Below are 23,854 nucleotides of genomic sequence, written 5' to 3'. Positions count from 1 at the left end.
ACCTGTACATCTATCTATCTATCCATCGTGTTGTTGAATTTCCTCTATCAATCTTATCAACCTCCCACGGCAGGAGCAAGATCACAATTAAAGGTCGACTTGACACGGATCCTTCAAAATGATATTAGAAGAGCAAAGATTCCTCCACGAGGATCTTGAAAGGCTTGAACAAGGTATCGCTGATAGAGTAGCTGAAGATCCAAAACAGGTAAGAATTGAAGCTATTTGCCTTTCTTCAGTCAACCATTCTAACCTATTATCAAGGTTCGGGAACGATTGAATCGAGATCATCAAATCGGGCACTTCCTAGACCGAATTCAAGATCAGTCCAAACGTTTACTCGACATATACAAAGATGTGGATGGAGTACGAAGCAAAGAAATTCAATCCATATCGACGGGCGAACCACTGGAAGAATTTTACAAACAGCTTGGGGAAATCAAGGGTTTCCATCAAAGATACCCGAATGAACCTGTTGAGAATCTCGAAAAGGCTTACAAGAAGAAAGCACCTATGGAAGGGGAGACTGCTACATCTGAAATTGACAACATGTTCACAGGAGAGGAGGCATTTGGACGATTCCTAGATCTCACTACCATTCACGAATTATTCTTAAATCTCCCTAATATCAAACGTCTTTCCTATCTACAATATCTGGACAATTTCGATTCGTTCGCGCCTCCAACATGTCCCGTGAAACGCCCAGATAAGATGACCGATCAATACTTCGCATACGTTGGGGAGCTAGCAAACTATCTGGAAAGCTTCATGCGCCGAACAAGGCCATTGGAGAATTTGGATAAATTATTTGCGAGAGTTGAGGAAGATTTCGAAAAGGCATGGAAAGATAATGATGTTCCTGGATGGAAACTGGAGATCACAGCACCCGTGAATGGATCAAGTGCATCTGGAATATGGTGCGCAGATTGTGAGAAGGAGTTTAAGAATGAAAACGTATACAAGGGTCATCTACCAGGAAAGAAGCACGTTCGAGCCGCAGAAGCGCGAGCAGCGCGAATAGCCGAAACCGGAGAGGACAGCAATGGTACCATACAACCAACATCATCCACAGCGCGCCTGAAGGAACGTGCAATAGCGGAGCGAGAATACAGAGTAAGGCGTCTCGCTGCTGCTATGACACAAGAGAGAAGTGACACGAGAGTCAACGTCGAACGAAAGCAAGGCATGACAGAACGTGAACGACAAATGGAGCTTGATGCCTTATTTGCCGAGTCATCATCTGCAACACCTCGAGATGGAGATTCAGACAGCGAGTCAGACAGTGATGACAAGGTCTACAACCCATTGAAGCTGCCGTTGGCCTGGGATGGCAAACCTATTCCTTTCTGGCTTTACAAACTCCATGGACTCGGTGTTGAGTTCAAGTGTGAGATTTGTGGAAATTATGTTTACATGGGCAGAAGAGCTTTTGATAAGCATTTCAATGAGGCTCGTCACATTTATGGTTTGAAGTGCTTGGGCATTACGAATACCACATTATTCCGCGAGATCACTGGAATTGAAGACGCGTTGAAGCTGTGGGATAAATTGCAAAGGGAAAAGAAGAAGGGAAAGACCGAAGAAACTGGTGTTGTTCAAATGGAGGATGCAGAGGGAAATGTTATGCCTGAGAAGGTTTACTACGATTTACAAAAGCAAGGCTTGCTATAGGCAATGGATTAATGGCGTCAGTTAGGGGTGTATAATAAGAATGCATGTATCATACCCATTACAAAGGAGATCACGAGATGTATCACTTCACAATGAACAATTTTGTCTGTTCCGACGTTACATCGTCCCGGCGTAAAAACCGTTGCTCTTTCTAAGGAGCAGTACGAGCAATCGGTCCTCGCTGATGCAGGATATTGAAAATGGGCAACTTAGTACCAGTGATGCTATCAAGTACTAGCACCATTGAATTAGCACTGGTACTATGGTCTGGATTACCAAGACCTCCAGACTTGCATAAATCTCCTACAATTTACAAAGAACACAATGCTGCATCAACTCGCACACCGATTTTTTCGTATTTCTGATAGTTCCTCTTCATCACACTAATGTACTTCCACCGATTTTCCACACATAATTCTTTTCCACTTCTGAACCTCAACAAGTTCCGATTCTATCACGTCCCCTGCGGGCTCGGGTAGATGTTACCTGTAATATCCTTCCGCTTGACTGAGGATCTCATTCGTATACCCAGTTCTTACTTTAATGAAGCGAGAGCTGCCAATTTTCTTGTTGATACATAACTGCGATCATGAATTGCCTCTTGTTCTTCGGATATGCAACGTATTGGTGATAGTATGTCGATGTATGCAGGATCACGTTTATGTAAAGAATAGGGATCTCATTTCAAACATGCGTTCAAAGTGCTGCAAGATTGAAGCATAGAGATTTCAAGAGGCGTGCCGAATAGAGATCTGTGTAATATAATCATGCACGCAAAATTTGTGTATCATTCTGTAACATGAGGCATACCAATTGTTTTATATTCTCATTGTTTGTTGTGTGTTGAACCAGTTTTCTAGATGCGCTGGTGTGCTGGGTGTTGTTGTTCGTCTTTAATTCCTAGAGGACAGAAGGGCGGGGATGAGTATTTTATAAGTATTTTAACTTCGCGTGGATGAGATCCTGCTGCTGTTCCATCTATGAGATTCGGACGAGGCTGTCACTCGAGTTGTATATTTCATTGAACTAGTAAGCTCCATGCGCAAAGGTGTTGCATTTATGCACGTGTATCAAAATTTAATTGCCATGTTCGTAAAATCATTCCCTTCAGATTCTATTTAGAATCCTATTTTATCTAAGGCTGGTAAATTTTGGTTTTGCTATTCTGATTCATCCTCAACATCATCGCTGAAGAGTTGCAATTTCGACGATCGCAATATCGATCTTAGATCCAACGCAAGCTTCAAGTCAATCCCACCACATAATCGAATGAAAAAACAACGCTCCCATAAGTAATATATTCCCATTAGTAACTCCCCCAAAAGCAATTTCTCTCAACATCGTGTTCCTCATGTCACCCTGAACATCTTTCGCATTCTTCCCGAGTCATTTTCCTCGACACATTGTCCACAGCCACATCCAGCATCGCTGAACCACTTCATCAAATTTATACGAGCAATCATTCTCTTGTGACTCATGGCCCCATCTTCCGATTGTCCAATGGCTAATTTAGGCTGTTTTTCAATCTCCGCGGGACTGTAACCGCCCATAGGGTCACCCACATAGCAGATCGTCAACTCCTCGCCTGCCTTGATATCTCTATTGGCCCTGCAATTCACACTACTACTTCCAGGTTTAAGCACCTCCTGGTTTGGTCCGTCTCCAGCCAGGAGTGCCGATATGTCCTGAGCTCCGTTCAAACATGTACCATTCCACATCACGTTATATCTGCAACTATGGTTGAAGAACGAATAGCTAGGACTGATTACGATCAAGTGCGCCGTTGTAGGTCCCGACTTGGGCGTGCGAATGGAACGGAATGAATCATCCAATTGGAGACCAGGAATGTCAATTATGCTATTATTAGCGTTGTTCAACATGCGCCAGTATATTGTCTGGATCAGCTCCGGAGTCCAGATGTTTGCCAGAAACTTGGCTTTGCCTTCATGTATCTTCTTGACTGGAGAAAAAATATCAACGCCGAGATCACTTAGAATGCGGGTAGGTGCGACTATGTTCTCATGATAGGACCAATTTTGACCATGAATAGCTTGTTCGTCATCACTGGCGTAATTGGCTGTCAACCTCGCCAGCAGCGGATGTTGCAAGGAGTTTTTCTGAGGAGTCGAATCTTTTGACCAGCCAGGTGTGCTTAGAACGATACACATGACGCGCAAAAACATCTTAGGATCCCATTCAGTTTGAGACGCGCCAGTTTTGTAGAGCCAAGTGAAATCGATACCACACTGAATCTTATGATAACCTCCGATAGCAAGATCATGACAGCCTTTGGAGCAGAACGATATGTTACATCCGCATGATGGTCGACAAATTTGGATTGGTTGTACAAAAGGGGGAGCCAGGTGGGCATGACATGCATCGCAAAATTGTCCAGTGGAAGGCGGAATATTTGAAACGCATGTGTATGACTTATCAACTAAAATTGATTCTCCTTCTTCGATGTCGCGTGTGGCGAAAATACCCAGGGGTCCAACATCTGCGTTTTTAGAAAGATCAGAAAGTGATCTAGATTTTGATGCTGTACCCGGAGATCCGAAGATCACAGGTCGGACTTCTGCATTGAGAGAGCCAAATGTAGAGTTGACTTTTCTGATCAAACGGGGTGTTCGGACAAAAAGCTTTGGAGCCATCCACGGGTATTTTTTCTGGTATATCAATCCTGATCGACTCCCTGCAACGGTATTGTCATCAGGCCCATCCTTGGCCTCTTCCACTATTTCTTCATGTCTATTCTGGAAAGATGCAAACAATAATGCTTGAAGATCGAGTAATTCAAAATCACCTGGAAAATCCTCCAGACCAAGTTTGACCACCGTCAAGCCATCCCAAAATGCCGCACAATGCAGTAATCCTTGGACCAAACAACGATAAGTTTGAAGACACATCGATTGTAGTTCGTCAATAATTATAACTGTCGAGCTTGTGTAAAGGCGAGTCGCAACAGCTGTGTATACTAAGCGAGAGAGCTCGGATTGTTGAGGAGTGATGGTTTGAAGACCAGCCTTGATAAGAATAAGAGCGCGATACGCGTAATGGGACGAGGTGTCCTTAAAAGCAAGTGTGGCGTCAAGATTAGCAAGATCGATGTAAATGAAGGGATCATGTGGCGCAATGGTCATGTCATGAATAAGTGCCTTGCGGTAGAGTATGAGACCATCGAGCTGATTCTGTTGATTCAATGATTAGTTACCATATTTAACGTTCTGTGTGAAACTTGCCTTTTTCTGAAGTTCGATGGATTTCTCAGTGATGAGATCAAAGTCACATGTTCCAGTCCACTCGTGGCGAATTTTAAACTTTTCGGCGTCTCCTTCGATGGTGCTAGGTACGTATTCCATCTGAGAGTCTTCAGTCACAGCAGGGCAGCTAGCACTATGTATGGCTTCGATTGGATCAACTGAGACTGCAGGAGCCGTGTCAGGATTGAAAGAAGAGGATGTCATTGCTTCAGTGAGTTCTAGTTCTGTAAAGGCCATTGATAAGACCTTCTCCGCGGTTTTCTCAGGCGATTCGGTGTCTGTCGAGTCCAGCGATGGGTGCAATTCCTTTGCGGGGTGTCCGTCGACTACTTCGATGCGATCAACTCCTGGCTTTTCAAGTGCCTCCTTGTTCTTTTCAAGTCCCGCTTCGCTTCCAGGAACGAGTTCAAGAGCGGCATCTTTCCATAATAGGGAAGCAAGTTTGATCACCTCCTCAGGCTTTGCCTTGCACTTAGGAGTAGGCTCTTCATCATAAAGCGACGCAAATATTGAAGCCACTTTTCTCTTGAATTTCTCGGGGTTCAAGGCTCGAATAACGAGGGGAGGGGGACTTGACATAATAGCTTCATGGTCAGATGGAGAGGTAGGAGGAGTGTCGATGAAGTCAACTTTGTTAGGAGATAGTGGAATGGTGGTCTCGGACATTATTTAAATAATTTCCGTTAGAAATGATGTGGTGGGAGTGAATTTTTAGATGATCAAATGACCAAATAATGAAGGATAGTCGTTATGTTTGCTAATAATATTTGAGTGAAAAAGATAATTTAGATAGTTGGAGTAAATCTATATAGAAAGGGATTAGATATGGCTCATAAGAGAAATGCAAGACAGTTTTTTAAGGTAGCAAACAACGAAAGAAATATTATCAATACAAATACAACATGAAAGTAGGTGTTTGTGACGAACCGTCTGTTTGTAATATGAAGCGAGGGAGCTGCAGAACGCAGGCATCTGCTGGCCAACAGGCAAAAGCTGATGGGAGTAACAAAACAATAAGTGTTAAGAGGTTTAGAAATCGAAGAATTGGATGGTGCAATGCTAAGGATGAAGACGACGGTGAGGATTTGGGTATTTCGAGATGTGGACTGGTAGTGATTGTTTGGATTGAGTATGGTAAGATATGAGTGAGAATAGGTGCTCAAGTTGTTCTTCTGTGTCGAAGACTTCTGGGTGTTGGAATGTGGTTTTTCCTTCTTCGAGACTTATGCTCTCTCAGGATGAAAGCCGATCCTTAAATAGAAGCTTGGGAGATTTTTGAGAGGAGGGAGGAGGGGAAGAAAGTGGGGTTGAAGAAAACCACTAGAATCCTGATTCACCTTGATCAGCACAGTGACTAAATCCCCGCTATTTCGGCTGCGATGGTGTTGACAATGGTGACAGCAATATTGAGCATAGACCCAAAGGACAACAGCAAGACATGATTTCAAGTTATAGGCATTATCAAGAACTGCTTGGGAGACGATATATATGAAATGCTAGTAAATAGTGTACAAAATAGACATGCCATAGTGTAGCACGGTCAGAAATTCAATAACAGGGCGTACTCACTCGAGTGAAAGCCCCGCCACGGGATGACACCAGCAAGACTCTCCTTGTTTAAGCGACAATATCATCACGAAGTTTCGACAGTAAAAGGGTCCATCAAATTTTGCTACACCGCAGCCACAGTGGATTTTTGCAGTGTCAAATAAAGTCCTTCCAAGTTGTGGCCATATCTGAACCTTTGACCTTGTGGTGTCATTTAAGTGAGGATAGTGTGTATTCAGAGGCGCGGACTCATCCGCAGTACCAACAGAGCAGGACATGGAGTACTAACATCCAATCAACCACCACTTGTCTGTCACCATATCTCAATAATAATAAACACAGCACGCGTTAAAAAGCGTCGCAATTTGCAATAACTACTGACGGCAACGAAAATAACGGAAAACAACTGCTAAAGTGATTTTTGGACGAGATATTTCCTCTTCTCAACAGAGCTCAAAGCCTTATTCAAATGACTGAATGAAACAAAATATTGCGAAATTGTAGGGCATGTGCAAATTATATTGCGCTTCATTCGAAAGATCAAGGAAGAAACTTACTTTGGTCAGGTGAATTCAAGCAGTCAGCTGAAGCAATTCACAATCGATAAATCGTTAAGGTGAATAACTGCGAAAATGTTGTCAAACTTTGGAAAACTTGCAGATAATTGAATTTTCTTGGTCACTTGAATGACAGCGCAAATAGAATAGAGAAATCAAGTGTATGATTGAAATATCTGGATGGTGAAATAAATGCGACACGGCAGCGAGAATCAAGGTGGATGTGATTGTCGAAGACCACAATCCTATATTAGAAACGAGTTACCAAGAAAAGCTACTAAGCGATACCCAGATCCAGGAATGGTGAGAGGTCGTTTTGTTGGTAGTTCCTCCATTGTTGTGGCCTTGATAGAATAGTATTGAGAGGGAAAGACATCACAGCATCGAAAGTGAGCTTGAACCACACCGCTCACTCTTCACCTTGGAAGTGAAACCCCATTATATTTGTAAAAGCAGACGACTACCATAAAATTAGCAAAGCTTTCTGTGGCAGTTCCCTGCGTGCTTCTTACATAGAACATTATCAAGATACGAGCTTTGAACTGTATAAGTTGATGTATCTGGGAGAAATTGACTCGCTCGCAACTTTTGGTTCCGCTTTGAAGTTATGAGAGATATTTTGTTAGATTGAGGATGTGAGAAAAGATGAATAGTTGACACATTCTTTGCTTGATGGTCCTGAATGGATGCAAGACAGCATCGCGCAATCTTGCAATCAACGCTTATTTGTAGAGAAATAAAGCTGAGGCAAGTTTCCAAGCTCGATCATAGACGAGGAAAGTAAAGAACAATTGTATTAACTCGTGGCGGTGCTTTGAGAATGATATCAAATTTTCATACTAGAAATAAGTATCTCACTTAGAAGACATTACTGTGAAGTTAGATTAGATAGATGTTAGCCAGAACCTTGAGGGGTATCTGTGGGGCTAGTTCAATGATATGCGGCATCTGGAACGGAAGGAGCAATCAACGGAGGTGCAAGCCGAGATTCAGACGCAGATTGAGATCTGCTATGTGATGAAAACTGTCAGTCCTTGGATATGAAGCACAAGACGAGCCTTATGATCGATCAAGGAGGTCAACGGATATGTTTAGGCGCCGCTGACAGCTCTTTGGCACCTGTTCAGCAAGCCTACTGCACATCGGACTCCAAGTACCCAAAAGTTCACACACAATGTGCGAGGAAAAGGAATCAACTTACTTCCAGTTGCAGCTCTTCAAAAACGTGATTGGCATGATTCCGATGGAAAATACCTGGATATTGCGCTGAGCTCGGTTTCTTAACAGACATGCGGTTCCCGATCGCTTCCTGTATTTATTAAGTACCACCACAAACAATATTCTTATGTGAAGCTGCAGTCGTCTGCTTCCATGAAGAAGGAGCCGTTGCACGTGTTTAGCCGAAGGATTCAATATCTAAAAGAATGTCTTTGTATCCAACGGCAACTCAAGGGATCCAGAAAAACAACAGAACTGACATGAGTTTCTGGAGACGAACCCTAATGTATAGATTGCGATATACTACGAGACATAACATGGGAAAGCCGCTCTGGTCTTATTTCGAAAAGTGCAGAAAGCTTACAAAAATCGAAGATAAGCAAATTGCATGCCATTCAACAGTAGAAACAAGCAGGTGAGTTGAGTTGGTGATTGTTGCTCCCAGGTACTCAGTTCCTTCTCCAAATCACATTTTTTGTTCTCTTATAATGTTGAATCTTAAATCTTAGCCTTCTCCTTCGGCAACCAGACACTCTGTGCATTACACCAATGCTTCAATCCCACTAATCCCCATGTCATTCCAATCCCGCTGTTCTTGAATCCCCCAAACGGAACTTTCGCGCTAAGATAAAAATGAGCATTCACCCACACACTTCCAGCTTGTAATTCCCGAGCCATCTTCTCGGCTCTCTTGATATCTTTGCTCCAGACCGAGGACCCCAGTCCTGTATTGGTATCATTGACTCTGTCTACAATATCCTCATCTGAACCGCTCCATTTGAGAACAGGGAAAATGGGACCGAAGGGCTCGAGTTGCACGATTCTTTCGGTGTCGGGTGGATTATCGATGATGGTTGGATTGACAAAATAACCTTTGCTCAATGTGTCGTTCGATTTAATGCTGTCATTTGAACCCCCAAGTGCGACTTTAAGTCCATTCTTTGCGATGTCATCGTAGAAAGTCTGGACGGTGTCCATTTGCGCTTTGCTTTGCAATGGGCCCACCCAGCTTGTAGAATCAGCCCCAGGTCCAACTTTTAGTTTGGGAATATAAGCTACGAGAGCTGACATGAACTCGTCGTAAATGTCTGCATGGACGTAAAGACGCTTTATGTCCATGCAAATTTGTCCAGAGTTCAGCAATGCGAGATGGGCGACCTATTTCATGTATTGATTAGCTCTATATCGGGTGAGAAAATAGCATAATCAGGACCAAACTATCATACTTGGCTTCGAGTCCTTTACAGTTTGATACTTGGAATCAAGTATTTCAGGAGCTTAGCTGCTGGCTAACCCCTGAAGAAGGAAAGTAACATTCAATGGGAAAACATTCTCTGACATACCTGGGGAACCACACTTGCGATATCGACATCCTCACATATAATACACGAGTCATTTCCACCTAATTCCAAGGTAACTCGCTTCAGTGTTTTAGAACAACTCTCCATAACCTTTTTACCCGTTGCGATGCTCCCAGTAAACGCAATCTTGTCAATCCCAGGATGAATGGTACACATGGGTCCGAATTCGTGCCCACCACTCAAGGCCTGCACTACTCCTGGCGGGAAGAACTTGTTTGCAAGTTCCACAATCTTAAGCCCACAATATGGTGTATCAGGACTAGGCTTCATGATAATTGCATTCCCGGCCCACACCGAAGGCACTAGCTTTCCCATCGCCAGCAGAATTGGGTAGTTCCAAGGTACGATTCCACACGTTACTCCAATGGGGACATATCTCACACTTGCGATCATGGTATCGGTCTCTTCGACGACTTCTTCGGTAAGCAAGAGCTCGGTGGTTTCTCGAATCATGGCCAAACCGCGAGCAAACTCATCATGAGCGAGGAATTTTGCCTTTCCTTGTTCCATGATGACCAGATCAACGAATTCCGATTCGTAGGATGCGAATGCATCAGCGAAGGCGAGGATGATAGCGCGACGCTCAGTAATAGAGGTACGAGCCCAGGACTTTTGAGCTATCTTCGCTGCACGCACAGCTTCATCAAGTTCCGTGATGGTGGAGAGTGGAACTGTAGGATTGGGCTCGCCAGTAGCTGGATTGATGCCATATCTACTTTGTGTTGTTGCGCACAATTTTCCATCAATTGTGTTTTGAAATGTCTGGGGTACTGTTAGCTAAATATCTTGCCATCAACCACAATGACAACCATATGAAATCTAATCTCACCACAAAATCCATTCTCTTCTCTGTATCATTTAACGTCATTTTGAATCCAAATAGAAAATTTGAGCAGTTCAATTGGAATTCGAGTCGCAAACTCGATGCAAATACAATCAACAGAACACAATTAGTCGAATGGAAAAGCTCACGATTTAAGCCAATTCAGCGAGTGCTTATTACCCCTCACCTGAGCACATTTTTATGTACCACCAAAAAGTCCTTATCAACCATTTCACAGCTGAACATTCCTTGTGGCATTTAGTGGTGAGACAAAGCGAGGTTGTAATTGGCCGCTAGCATTCCCCGCACGACGCTGTACTCGGGCCAAGTTACCCACAACGAATACAACAGTCCTAAAAAGGCCATAAATCTGGTGGTGTAGCAATGTTTGGGTATGATGGGAACCGCTTATATGCGGGAAGACTGCCACTATGTGAAATCTATGTCAAACTGCCCGTCTGCGGTGTAATTGAAGCCTTTTAACATAGCACCACGTTAGTTACAATGTAACTACTTCTCAGGAAGACTAACGACCAGGGGTTTGAAACTATAAGACGCAGAGGTTTCACGGGCAATGGCTTCGCAACTGTTTGAATGGTGTTGTATTATTGTACCCAAATTCGTGAAGTTAAGTTCGATTCAATCCCGCCGAGGTATCCGCTCATCATCATTATATTATAATCTTACATCGCCAGCCCAAACCAAAAATTGCCATAACTATGACGATCCTTTTCCCCCATGTATTTTACTCATACGAACACTACTGATTTTGGTATTGGTCGTCTTCGTGATGCCCATTCCCCAAATAGAGTCCTCTTCGCTACTCAGACTCCTCGAATCACTCGCATCTCTATTTGTCCCTCTCCCTCCACTTAATTTGCCTACATGCTTGGATATCCCCTTGCTATGTGGCTTTCCCCGAGAGTTTCCAAGTTCTAAATCGATCTCGTGCGGTTTCACATCATCTTGATGCTGTGATTGTTCATCGGAAGAAAAATCGTAAATATCGCTAGTCGCGTTTTGCTTCCCAGTTGCAATCGTTGTTGTGACACCCGAATTCAAGGGAATGTCATCTCTTAGTTTACAATCGTCGGCATCCCTCCCCAAGCTGGCCATTCTTGAACCTCCCAAATTTGCGTTCTGGCTTTTTTGCTTAATATATCCACCGCTTTTAGCATCTCCATAACCACCCCAAGCTTTACTTGGGTTACTAAGACCTTTAGTCGAGCTACCAAAAAGCCTGGTGCGTGCAAAGAAATTGCGAAAGAGAGGGCGTAGAGTAGCGACCGAGCAGGCCGTAATGCCGATGCCTGTTTCGACAGTCGACCAGATAGCTACATCGACGGTCGCCCAGAGGAAATCGGCTATATTTGAAAGATCGTGAAGGTATGGAATGCGAACTATGGTTGCGGTAGAGGCACTGTAGGATAATCATGTAAGTTTCATGTAAATCCTCCAGAGCCCTAAGTGAAAACGAGGCTTAGGGTGGTAACAAAAAGTGAAAGCACGTACATAGCACCCATGGACAGAATAATTGCCACACTGATCTTATCTCTAGGTGTCATCTGGAGATTCCACACCACCCATATCGGGATCAAACTCAAAATCCAGTCCGTGGCGCAAGTTATAGCGCTATATGCATATCCCGCATCGACCGGAACATTGGCATTTATACACTTTCCTGTTCCGTTCGTATACTTGGTCCAGAAATAGTTCGAAGGCTGACATTGAAAGATGAAGACAAGAAAGTAGAAGATGCCACCGATTTCACACAACAAAAGAGTACCAAGAATGATGTAGCGATGCAGTGGTACGTTCGAAAGGCGCAGGAGGAAAACTGCAATAGAAAGCTTAAGGGCCATGTTGGAGACGACGTAGACGGGCTCGCATAGCCACCAATACTGATGAGATGTCAGAAAGAGCTCAGTGGGGCAACAGTGCGATTTCAAAAGAGACCAAGCCAAGTGAGCGTAGGGGTTGGGAATATCTTTGTTATGTGAACGTTCTCAAAACAAAGAGGTGTCATCGTTGTTTTCGTATAAGATGCTGAAGGCTTGATCTGTTGGTATGGAGAATAGGGACCACATTATAATCAAGTAAGAATTGAAAAGATTGGATTACCTTGAGACCGATTGGGACATGTTCAGTTGGAATGTCCCAAATATGTTTACCACTTCCATAAGTTACAGCTGAGAGGGAGAATGTAGAATATACCATAAAAAATGCCTTTTGAAAACCCAGTTAGCAGGCAGAACACCTCATAGTCATTTCAAGCATATATAAGAATGAAAGAGAAAACTAACCCAAGCAATAACAGCAAGTGTATCATCCCAACCAAAACTTTTGATAACAACCGCTCGGCAATATGTTCGCATCCAAACGGACAGTGTAGTCAACACAATAAACAATATCACGACTCCTTGGATCTGTGGCCCTCTATTCGCATGTGACTCCGCCCGTATCGATAACTCCAAAGACTCCATTTTCCCAGTTGGCAGTAGCAATAACCAGCTGTGTTGAAAGTGGCACTGACAGCTAATGTGACCTCCAAGAATTTCCCCAATTTCTCCACGAACACAACGACGGAATGAACGTCAAAACTCGAACCTTAATGTGGGCAAAGACTAGTAGATAATATGCGTCTGGCAAATTCAAATGAACCCCTCGAGAGTACAGGACCCAAAAGAATGGATTTTATTTGTGTAACCCTTCGATTGGGGGGACCCACGACCACATTTGAAGCATTCACATCCTTTCAACGCAAACGCAAGGAACCAGGTATGTAAATGAAGTGCAGGTATACATCTAGAATCTCGGTCACTCTGCCCCAGAGCGGATTTGGGAAAGTAGATCTGCTATTGTGCATGGAAAGACGGGAGAGCAAGGCGTGATCAAAGCGTTGAGAAGTTTACCATTCAATCATCGGAGACGTCCCAAACAGGAAGACAATACCGTTCTTAGATTCTGTTGGCATCACTGTATAGTAAGATGTGGTAATACTTACTGGGTATCAGCACTGGATATGGATTTGACAATCTGATACGCTGATCTTAAGTCCTACGCAAATAGATAGTGTGCTGCCAAAGTGCTTGTCGAGTCTAGTCAAGGTTGTTCCACCTGTCAATAAGCTACTCAACTAGATGCTGAAATCATCAGTCACCATTTAGTGACGCTTTTGGAAGTTCATATGCGTGGCCTCCAACTGTAATTGTATCCAAATGTATGAGTAGGGATCAAGGAAGCTTAGGCTTAATGTACCAGACTGATTGAACCGGGGCCCAGATGCAATAACTCTTAGCTTGAACTATCCGAATTTGTGTAATGATCATACCATAAATTCCATTGACCTATTAAAGCCGATGTAGTGTATTTAGCACCGGAGTTGCATACTTTCTGGCCGCACGAGTACTTTGCACGGCATTTGCTTTCTGCTTGGTTGATCAATTCCTGGGATTAGCCTTGTGAAAGTGCCGTACGTGATTACCAATATCCTAGCACGGAAGCTAAATTATTCCGTCGCCCCAAGGAACTAATCAGTCTGTTAGTATCGAGACTCGAATAAGATTTGGGATGTCCTATAGGCGATGTGATGCGCAGTTTGTTGCGGTGAACCAATCGAACATCTATTCCTCTCCTCTTGTCTGGAGTATTCTATCAACTCTATAGACTGACTCTTGGCCATTGTTTGAACATCGCACGGTTGTTGCCAGACGGGAGACGGGAGACCTACTGAGTGACAGCTGTCATGCCGCCACAATGTTGAGTCATATCGTCAGGAAAATTTGGAGAATTACGACTTAAAAATATCGTAATTGTGCCGCATACCAAACCCGTCGAGAAAAATAGAACAGAAGACAGATTGAAAATTTGCGTGAACCCCTACGAATACATTTCAATTTTGCCCCTTGCGGATCGGGGTATTATCCGCTGCCCGGGTCCTATTTCCGACCTAATCCGCGTTTTGAGTGGGTATGGGTAAATACGAGATTTGGTTCGTTTCGTTTCCATGCTTTCCAACTTACCTGGGTATCTTCGCCGCCGTCTGAAGATTTTGCACACAGACTTGAAGATTCTTGAGGCTGATAATAACGAATCCATCTCTCCTCTTGGGCTGAACGAGTCTCACTGACTCGAGCAGTAGATCCTCCAAATCCTAGGTATTGCTTCGATATCATCTCTTATATCAATAGAACTGATGCGAATGTTTTTCGAATCCAGTTGCACTGTTGCAGCTATAAAATGCTAACCTTGTAGTTCAGCTAGTGAGAGAAAATCTGGAGACGGAGTTTTCGCTTCTTTATTGCAGTGAAAACAGGGGTTGATTGAACCACCAGCAGATCCTATGTGCGAAGTAGAAGGGAAGCAGAAACGGGCAAATTTTCGTCTTTTTTTTCCCGCTCCCTACATGATCGTCTGGTGTAATTCGTCTGCTGTCGGCCGAGCAGCCGAGGTAACTTATTCACATTGCATAATGTATTATGTTTCACCCATTTGCTGCCACGCTTCGGTGATAACTTCAATGAGGGAATTCGGAAATATAATATAGCTCTTTCAAATGTGTGTCATGATCGAGTTGGGAAGTCCACATTAACACCCTTACCTTACTTTTCAAGGCCCGTTTTTGAAGATTGAGTAACCAACTGGTGGATACATTAGATTTCTTCCCTGGGTGCCATCACATATGTGCTACAATCAGATATCTTCGCTCTTTGCAAAAGCTCCGAGAGAAAGATTCCACTTCACGGCTCGCGGGGGCTTCAATACCCGTCCTTTGAGTTCGGGGATCTTGGCAGCGTATACCATGAGAGTTCGATTGACTCTCAATCGCAGAGCTTCTAGAAAAGTATCTTAATGCACTGTTCTGTACTACGTCTACTTGAGACTTAGCGGATGCCGGATGTGTCTTGATACGGCTTGGGGCCACCCCCCCCTTTGATGAATGATAACCAACAGACCCAATTAGCCCCACCTATTTCTATCCACTAAGAAGCTGGCATAAAACTCCACCAGTATGGAAATTAAAATATAGTTTTCTCTCTTTGCAGATGCAAGCATTAACTTCCCGACCTTGTGGTAACGGCCCTTCAATGTCAGTCTTGCTATGTTTTCCAGACCGGAAGTGCGGACTGCGTTCGCCTAGCATCTCCCAAGTCGCCAAAGACTCACGCTTCGCAGTATCAAGGTACCCATTGGGTAGGTCGTAGCAGACCCACGCCATTTTTGGATTCGCATAATCCAGACCTGCCGTTGGGGAATGATTAGGAAATTGGTCTACCGGACGTTGCGGATGTGAATAGAGAAGGTGCAGAGAAGTTCAAGCCTCTCATTCCAAATTTCCAATGTTAAGAAATTCAAGGGTCAGCTCAGCTCTCTATCCATGAGTCGTATAAGTCGTTGTTGTACGCATATAGATGTACTATTCAATTATGACCTTGAACCTTCACACTATCAGGCTCAGGGTGCAAGTGGATTCCTTCTAGTAGTTTGGGACCCTTCTATCGGGAAGCACAATTCTTGGCAAGCTTCTTGACCCCTTCATCAACAAGAGTATCGTTGTTGGTAGATATTTATGAGGCTTGACCTGCACAGCTAGTCCCTTAGATGACCCAATCTCCCATATCAGCCAGCTATCAATATTAGAAATGGATGCTCTTGCGTCAATTATAGACACCGCTCCTTCTTGGAAATGCAATCGCGAATGATTAGGGTATGTGCTCTGCATCTGCAATGCAAATACTAGTTGAAACAAGGATGGAAACATTCCTACACTTCATCCCCACTATTCCCTCATGCCCTGGGTTACACAATTGATGCCCCTGAAAGACAGAACCGAAAATCATACTATCATTGCGCTAGTTCTCCCTCACAAAGGACAGCTCGAGGTGACTGGAGAATCTCCAGTGGAGATTTACAGTAATATCTAGTGTCAAATAAAAGTACACTGTCAGATCATATCATAATGTGTGTTGTTTCTGGACATCACCTCAGAGCTATGAATAATGTCATATAATGATCCCAAGCACTCGAAGGATGAAGACTACCCTCACAATATCCAGATCCTATCGTTCAAGCTATCGTCTAGTAAGTTAGCTTTGATACTATCGAATTATTGAATTCGTCGTGCAGATTATGGTATGTAACTGCAGCATTGATACTTTACTCTTTAGACGAGTGAACTTCAAGCTAGGACGTCAAATAATCAAGCAAACTCAAAACTTCGTAGTCTATTAGATGATCCGGATGGAAAGATGAAGCAAAAGATATGTCCACACGCTCCCGAGGTCTCTGGAGGCTATACCTCCAAGAGCCTAGTTTGGCCACGGTTAAGAGACGTAAAGTGTGTTGAATCTTGGAACTTTCACGTAGTCTCTCACACGGCATGCGCCACTTCCGCGGAGTTTCACCAGTGATCAAAATACTTGTTCCATCTTCTGTCATGTGAAAAGTATCGAGATTGCAGTGCAATGAACATGAAAATTCGTTGAAAAGGAGGAGAGTATTGGATGAAGTGAGATGTGAACCATGATGAGAGATTTGAGTTGCCGAAAACGAAAGATGCGGGAACAGCGATCTGCGATTTGTGTCATTCACAACATGCTAAGCTTACAGCCAAACAACTTGCCTTGATCATGAAGTCATTCTCCCAGCCGTGTTCAAGATTTTATTGATGTCAAGTCATGTAAACTTTACCCTCAGGTGTGTTGTTTGTTCAACATCCTACATCCCCATCTCGATTCCACTCACATATCCTTTCGTTTACACTCCCCTGAAACCTCAGATACACGATTGTAGATATCCCGTCAATCTTGGCACCCCCATCAAAGCAATACGGAACTGAAAGTTCATTTTCAGAAAATCTCAGTTCCGCCTCACTCCCAGATTACCTCTTCTCTCTAAAATCTGTCGAAAAAATGACGATTAGACTAAGAATGGTTTCGCCTTGATTTACTGACCCAAAGGCGCACGAGAATCTCCAGTCAACCTTCTTCACATGATATTCCATCAAACCGAAGATTATGGAGTCAGCTGGTGAATGGGACGGGTTATTCAAATGTCACCCATGAAATATAAATAAGGATAAGTAAATACAGTTGGATCATATCATTACTCAGTGTTATCTTAAAGAGCCATAGCTCTATTGCCCCCAATCTCAAACACAAAGACCTTATCCAACACCACCCAAGTAGAGCCATTGTGGGCTCCAGCGAACTACTTACTTGGAATTAGTACTTGCATATCAAAATGGGCAGAAACAGATTCCCAGTCAAGATGCAGAGTGCACGTACATGTGATGTCTCTAGCGGAACCCATTCCATATCCGAATGATCATCTGAAAATTCAAAGCAAATATAGTCTGGCTTCGGATGTTCAAGTGGCGGACAAGAACAGTAAGCTAAGGTTCTATGGGTAGATAGGTAGGTAGGTATTCAGAGTCACAGTTGCACTTGAAGTATCGTCTGATATAGTGAGGATGGTGCCCGTATTGTCGGTGTGCTTCTGATAGTCCTTCCTTGAGACACAATAACCTTCTTCTCTTCATCATCTCTTCTCTTCATCATCTCTTCTCTTCATCATCTCCTGTCTTCACCCTGCCTTCTTTCTTCAGCCCCTATTTCTCATCTAGTTATCCAGTCATATAATTCTCGTCCAAATCTCACTCTGTAAGTTTTGAAATCCTTTAGAAGGATATTACCCTTGTATCTTCTATTCCGTACATTTTCACAAATTTTTATCTATCTCATGCATGCAACTTCGAATCATCAGATCCGAGGTCATCATGAGTAGGAAGTTTGAGCTGTAGCCCTGGGAAAGTGCCGTACTTTGCTCTCCGATTCATATATGTACTTTATATAACCTTAGCGTGCATAGAGACATATGATGTCCGGTCTTGTCACTATAATATATCAACAGTATCTATCGCAAAATCATTGATCGACGGCAAAGTCCACACTCAAACTAGACTTAGACCGTTTGATATGCGTGGATTTTCTAATGTACATACAAGTTCAAGACTAACCCGTACCACTTTGCTATCATCTAGTAGCGGCCATTTTGATACATAGATGCAAATTCTGTGGTATCAGCAGAGAAACTCCCCAGTCCAATCAATTTGCAAACATTTTGTAACATAATTTACATTGACGCATTCATCATCACACTGGTGAAGTTTACCCACCACGATCTAAGAGTTGATCAACATGGCCCGGTATGCTGTGCTTGTTCATCCTCTTCTGCCCCTTCTTCTTCCCCCTGATTTCTCCATTTGTCTTCTTTCTCTCTCTTCTCTCCTTCTCGCATTTTGTTCTTCTGCAATCTCTCTCTTTCTCCTCTCCTCATAAGCAGCAGCTCTAGCCTTCGCTGATGCATCATCTGACTTTGCTCTTCTTTCTTTTGCACTATCAAGAACACCTTTTTTGGCGCTCTGGAACCCGTCCATTACATTTCCCAAACTGCCATCTAACGAGAATCTCTTTGTGGGAATAGCCTCTCCTCCAGATCCTGGAACCTCTCTCATCCTTAGGGTACTTTGGGGTGTTGATAGGTTCTGGGTTGGGATAGGAGTCATGTTTGCCCAAGATCGGAACTTAGGGTTGCGGAAAAGTGTGGCCTGGCCAAAGGAGAAGGAGGAAGATACCAAGAACGATAATTGAACAGCAGCGGGCATAAATGATGTGAAGAGCATAGAGAGGAGAGGCATACCCCATAGCATCGCAGTCACCATTCCGGGTGTGAGATTACTGACACCGGTATCTCCACCTTTCTGTTATGGCCCCAATTAGCTCGTCAAGTCTTCATGGGCAGCGTTCAAGGGGGTGGGAACCAGCAGAATAGAATACAAAAACCTGAACTAACCTTCAAAACGAAATGCAAGATTCCACTTGTAGCCAATGGCAATAAGAAATAAGGATCTGGAATACTTAAATTGTAGAACCACAAAATTCCTCCGTCCAAGAGCCCCGGAACAGGTACATCAGACATCTGCCTCAACAATTTCCACGTTCCGTATCCAATGAAAATCTGTACTGCCGGCACAAAACTTTTCCAAATCGAAATCCCCGCGCGCTTATGTATGCGCTGTAATTCTGCTCTATGCAACATCATCTCCGCTGTGTCCCCCTTCTTTTTCGCCTCCATCATCTGAGCCTGGACGGGAGCAGTAAAATCTTTGATTGCAGCCATTCGAGATGCATTCTCGGCGGCATCGAGAAAGGGCTTGATCAAGATAATCCTCCATGCGACAGCCGCAAGACTGATGGATACCCACCAGGGAGTTCCGGCAAGGACGTGGATATGCTCCAGCATCCATTCCGTGACAGCTGTGGGACCCCATCCATAGTCAAGACCAAGAGAGTGGAGGTAACCAATGTGTTCGGGTGCGGAAAGAATATCAGCATTGATATCCGGGGTGACATCGAGCGGGGTAGGTCTGAACTCGGGTGTGGAGGTTTCGACTGAGGGGATCGAGGAATTCACAGGAGGTATGGCGGAGGGTGTGGTTGATGCAAAACGTATGGATGTGGCATTTCGAAGCAAGGTATTGGGTTTTGAGAGGGACGATCGAGTAATTGACTGTGAGAATAATGTGCTGTTGCCTTTATTCGAAAGATGTGTATTATTTCTAATGGGTCGATGTACATTTGAAGAGAACTTGTAGAAATCAGTGACGTTCCATTTGTGCTTAGTCCTGCTATGAGAAAAGTAAATACCTGTCTAATTCCATATGATTCAATCCGCCGTCTACCTAGAGCCACCGCCTGGTTTGAACACCTCAACGCTCTGCTGGGTATCATTTTATTATATGTGGATGATGATGGTTATTTCTTCCCCTCGCCAGTCGAAGTCAGTATCGCAAAAATTATTGATCGCGAAAACTCGCATAACTCTCTGCATAAAATGGATAACATTTTAGTGCATTCCTGGTTAGTTTATCACTGGGTAGGTACCTAGGTGATCTAGGTACAACAATCACGAACCACAGTCATGATCTAAGGAATCTAATGTTTAGATATTCACTCGTAGAATTATAGATTTGGGCTTGCTGTGCATGGAATGATATATCTGCGTGGTAAATTTATGAGTTTGTGGCACGTTGTGATATGGGCTACGGATAGATTGATGAACGATCAGTTTTCACCCAGTTCTCTTAATCGTTTTCCATGAACCGGCAACAATCACATCTATGTGTTGTTAGATCTCCCCAATAGCTCTGCTAAATTTGCTTGAGTTTGGTGCATCTCCCGATCTTGAAATGCTCTCTATGCCCTGTTTGCTCTTCTTTCCAGAAAAGAGTTGGCCATAACTCTCAACGCCATTATCTTGTATACGTTTTATGTCTTCTTTCCTTCATTCCAAGCTTGTCAGGTCGTCTAAGTTGCCTTCTCTGCTCTTGCGTTCAATTGGACTATCTCTGACTTCAATCCCTGGTCCTACAGATCTTCGTGTGAGAGGGAAGACCTACGTAAATAAAGTCATTAGCACAAATCTTCGAATACAGTGATATAATACACGGCCTCTCCAATGCGAAGAACATAACTATATATTGCGTACTTTTGAACTTATTGACGAGAAGAAGAATAAAACAGTCTTACCTTTGTGTTACTCCATCCCAACCTGAATGCAGCCTCATGGGCGAATAGCTCTCCAAATCCCAGCATAAGTCCATTCACAAATGGCAAGACAAGATTGATCGCAGCACCTCGAAGTAATCCCCAAATTGTAGGAGGAGAGTAAAGAATCATCTGTGGAGAGTCTGATGAAGGTGGTGAAGGAGAAGTTTCATCTTCATTGCGAGAATATTGCTCTGAGTCGGAGGGCATCGTTATCCCGGATTCAACAAGAGGGTTGAGCTGTTCGTCTGAAGACATTTTTCGAAATGACAGGTATCACTTCAAGGAGCACAATAGATTCTGTTCCGTACAATCTCTTAATTGTAGGTATTGGTATGTCTGATGTGCTGAAGAATCTGGGGGCTTGACAATGTCGTTGCTTCCTACGATGATTTTGGTATCACGGAGCATGATAATCCCATGCCGACCGAAGCTTTGACGATTTTTCTTATAAATGTGGAAGAATCCAGCCCCGCCAAAAAAGAACGTCATCCCAAGCTGCCTCGTTGGTTTGTTTCTCTCTATAACATTTCACCATCAAACTACAAAATATTTTATGCTTTCACGGGAAATCTTGTTACTTCTTCAAAATCAGCTTACGTTTTAGTCAATTAGCTATCTCGAGGAACATCGCCTCCAATACTACAAAACAATCATGGCAGACACCAGTAATCATGATGAGTTGATCTCTCAATTTTGCGCAATCACCAATGCTTCCCCATCAGAGGTATGATCATAGACGCAGGGAAAACCCTCCAAAATCATCATGTTTTTGACCATCGAGATTGATCTGATGTCGCTGACTCTCTTTGTCTTCTTAAATTATAGGCTCAACAATTTCTCTCCGCAAATCAATGGGACTATGCATCAGCTATGACAGAATTCTTCACTGCTCAAGAAGAAGGAAATACAGGAGCCTCAGAACCAGTCGGTAGCAACGATCAAACCGAAGCTCCATCACCGTATACTGGACCCCGAACACTCGATGGTAGACCTGCTCCCGATAATGGCAAGAAACCTGCAAAACCAACTGCCACAGCCGGGAGAGCTGGAGGACGTGGAGGCATCGCAACTCTTGGGTCTTTAAATCAAGGATCTTCGAGCCATGGGGATCGTATGAACGATGCCGATGACAGTGATCCAGATTATGAGCCAGATGAACAGCCAAGAGACTTGTTCGCTGGTGGTGAAAAGTCAGGACTAGCTGTCCAAGATCCCTCTAGGAAACCCGACGCGAGAAAGATTGTTGGTGATATCCTTAAGCAAGCTAAAGCGTGAGTTTTCCTTTTCAAAGATTTGTAGACTACATCCTTACTTAAAATATACAGAAATTCTTCAAGGGAGACTGGAGAGCCATCTACACCAGCCGCAGCCGCACCATCTCGATTTCGTGGCAGTGGTCAAACTCTCGGCGGCGATGATGCTCCTTCTCAAGTAATTCCCGATCCTCATCCTCCTGCAGCTTCTTCTGAGCTTGTGACAAGAATTCTACACCTTTGGGAGGATGGTTTCAGTGTTGAAGATGGGCCACTTCGTCGATTCGATGACCCGGCAAACGCGCAAGATCTTCAGGCAATACAGAGTGGTCGTGCTCCTCTGCACTTGATGAATGTTAGACATCTCCAACCAGTCGATGTTCAGTTGCACAAACATGATGGACCTTACAAAGCTCCCCCTAAGGTCTACAAGCCTTTTGGTGGCTCAGGTCAGAGACTTGGTAGCCCTACACCGGGCGGCTCCAGCACTCCGCCGGCATCCGCCCCAGCGCTTGCACCTACTACCGCCTCGACAGCAACCCCAGAAGTTCAGGTCGATGAGTCACAACCAACACTCACCCTCAGACTTCAGTTGGCAAATGGAACTCGTCTTCCAGCTCGATTCAACACTACGCAAACTGTAGGTGATGTATATGACTTCATTGCAAGAGCAAATGCCGGTAGCAATGAGCGAGCTTGGGTACTTGCAACCACTTTCCCAAACAAAGAGCATACCGAGAAGAGTCAGGTCTTGGGTGAGATGCCAGAATTTAAGAGAGGCGGTACAGCCGTGCAGAAATGGGTTTAGAGGGTGTGTAGTTGGATCTGACAGGAGCGTTTTAGAAATTCGCGAAGCAGCGAAATCAATTACGATGAAGCTTTTACTTGCTGGCTACGGCCAGAAGGCGTTTAAGGAAGTTTGGGAGCACATACATAGCATTTTTTTTGAGGCATAGATAGCTGATTCGTCTAACCGCAATGATAGACGGAATGATTTAGCGCTCTGAAGAATGCCGATGTGAATATCATTGATATTGAGTGAGATTTCATAAGTAGAATCTACAGCTACTGCAGAATTGACATTGTATTGTAGTTATCTGACCATCATCATACTTGGAATGTATGCATGCATACTTCGCAATCTTAGTTTGTGCATTGTTTTGGAGAATATAGCAAGTCATTTGAATCGATAATAGCTAGTAGATGTCTCCACTCCACCATGGTCTCGAATTATCGATATCGATTTATGTAATCAAGTGGTAAATGAAGAATTCAGAACTGGAAATAAAAAAAGTGGAGATTGAGACCCTCTCCGAATGCTCCGTCTGCAAGCCAACGCACTGATCGACAAATTAATACGGGCCGAGAAGAGAAGGGCTTTCGATCGATCCCCCAACTTTGGGGGTGGATGGATGGGTGAGAACTTAGAAGGGATGTTTGGGAGAGAGGTTGGAATTTGGGAGGGAGGTGTAGAGAGGTGTAGGGGATAGATGGGTGGAGTGTACGATGAGGGGTTTGTTGAGTTGGAAAGAACTTGGACGGTACGGTGTACA

The 23,854-nt window shown here is 43.8% G+C and overlaps 7 protein-coding genes across 7 annotated transcripts; 2 read left to right on the top strand and 5 right to left on the bottom strand.

Moving 5' to 3' along the window:
* Positions 1-14: 14 nt before the first annotated feature.
* On the top strand, positions 15-1,786 carry EAF02_007390 (uncharacterized protein). The gene is made up of 2 exons (XM_038903438.1): positions 15-208; positions 265-1,786. Exons 1-2 carry the CDS (start codon positions 119-121, stop codon positions 1,669-1,671), a joined length of 1,497 nt encoding a protein of 498 aa, XP_038756917.1. The 5' UTR covers positions 15-118; the 3' UTR covers positions 1,672-1,786.
* Positions 1,787-3,020: 1,234 nt separating this feature from the next.
* Positions 3,021-5,597, bottom strand: EAF02_007389 (uncharacterized protein; the record flags this gene model as incomplete). The annotated part of the gene is made up of 2 exons (XM_038903437.1): positions 3,021-4,859; positions 4,911-5,597. 2 exons carry the CDS (start codon positions 5,595-5,597, stop codon positions 3,021-3,023), a joined length of 2,526 nt encoding a protein of 841 aa, XP_038756916.1.
* Positions 5,598-8,752: 3,155 nt separating this feature from the next.
* Positions 8,753-10,483, bottom strand: EAF02_007388 (uncharacterized protein; the record flags this gene model as incomplete). Its single annotated transcript, XM_038903436.1, has 3 exons — positions 8,753-9,412; positions 9,598-10,377; positions 10,445-10,483. The coding sequence occupies 3 exons, from the start codon at positions 10,481-10,483 to the stop codon at positions 8,753-8,755; spliced, it is 1,479 nt and encodes a 492-aa protein (XP_038756915.1).
* Positions 10,484-11,155: 672 nt separating this feature from the next.
* On the bottom strand, positions 11,156-12,921 carry EAF02_007387 (uncharacterized protein; the record flags this gene model as incomplete). The annotated part of the gene is made up of 4 exons (XM_038903435.1): positions 11,156-11,858; positions 11,951-12,339; positions 12,560-12,664; positions 12,742-12,921. 4 exons carry the CDS (start codon positions 12,919-12,921, stop codon positions 11,156-11,158), a joined length of 1,377 nt encoding a protein of 458 aa, XP_038756914.1.
* Positions 12,922-18,659: 5,738 nt separating this feature from the next.
* EAF02_007386 (uncharacterized protein) lies at positions 18,660-20,229 on the bottom strand (the record flags this gene model as incomplete). The annotated part of the gene is made up of 3 exons (XM_038903434.1): positions 18,660-19,199; positions 19,292-20,086; positions 20,146-20,229. 3 exons carry the CDS (start codon positions 20,227-20,229, stop codon positions 18,660-18,662), a joined length of 1,419 nt encoding a protein of 472 aa, XP_038756913.1.
* A 553-nt stretch (positions 20,230-20,782) lies between these two features.
* On the bottom strand, positions 20,783-21,303 carry EAF02_007385 (uncharacterized protein; the record flags this gene model as incomplete). The annotated part of the gene is made up of 2 exons (XM_038903433.1): positions 20,783-20,893; positions 21,028-21,303. 2 exons carry the CDS (start codon positions 21,301-21,303, stop codon positions 20,783-20,785), a joined length of 387 nt encoding a protein of 128 aa, XP_038756912.1.
* Positions 21,304-21,554: 251 nt separating this feature from the next.
* On the top strand, positions 21,555-23,415 carry EAF02_007384 (uncharacterized protein). Its single transcript, XM_038903432.1, has 3 exons — positions 21,555-21,772; positions 21,874-22,319; positions 22,374-23,415. The coding sequence occupies exons 1-3, from the start codon at positions 21,701-21,703 to the stop codon at positions 23,107-23,109; spliced, it is 1,254 nt and encodes a 417-aa protein (XP_038756911.1). The 5' UTR covers positions 21,555-21,700; the 3' UTR covers positions 23,110-23,415.
* The last annotated feature ends 439 nt before the right edge of the window (positions 23,416-23,854 follow it).

This window comes from Botrytis sinoallii (assembly GCF_014898435.1).
Source record: "Botrytis sinoallii strain Bc 23 chromosome Unknown BSIN_012, whole genome shotgun sequence".
Classification (NCBI taxonomy): Eukaryota; Fungi; Ascomycota; class Leotiomycetes; order Helotiales; family Sclerotiniaceae; genus Botrytis; species Botrytis sinoallii.
Note: the sequence above shows the minus strand (reverse complement) of the source record. Positions and strands in the feature narration are given on the sequence as shown.

Coding starts and splice junctions, on each gene's coding strand:
- EAF02_007384 (XM_038903432.1), top strand. CDS start 21,701: ATGGCAGACACCAGTAATCATGATGAGTTGATCTCTCAATTTTGCGCA. Junction 21,773..21,873: donor CCAATGCTTCCCCATCAGAG/GTATGATCATAG, acceptor CTTAAATTATAG/GCTCAACAATTTCTCTCCGC. Junction 22,320..22,373: donor ATCCTTAAGCAAGCTAAAGC/GTGAGTTTTCCT, acceptor TAAAATATACAG/AAATTCTTCAAGGGAGACTG.
- EAF02_007390 (XM_038903438.1), top strand. CDS start 119: ATGATATTAGAAGAGCAAAGATTCCTCCACGAGGATCTTGAAAGGCTT. Junction 209..264: donor TAGCTGAAGATCCAAAACAG/GTAAGAATTGAA, acceptor CCTATTATCAAG/GTTCGGGAACGATTGAATCG.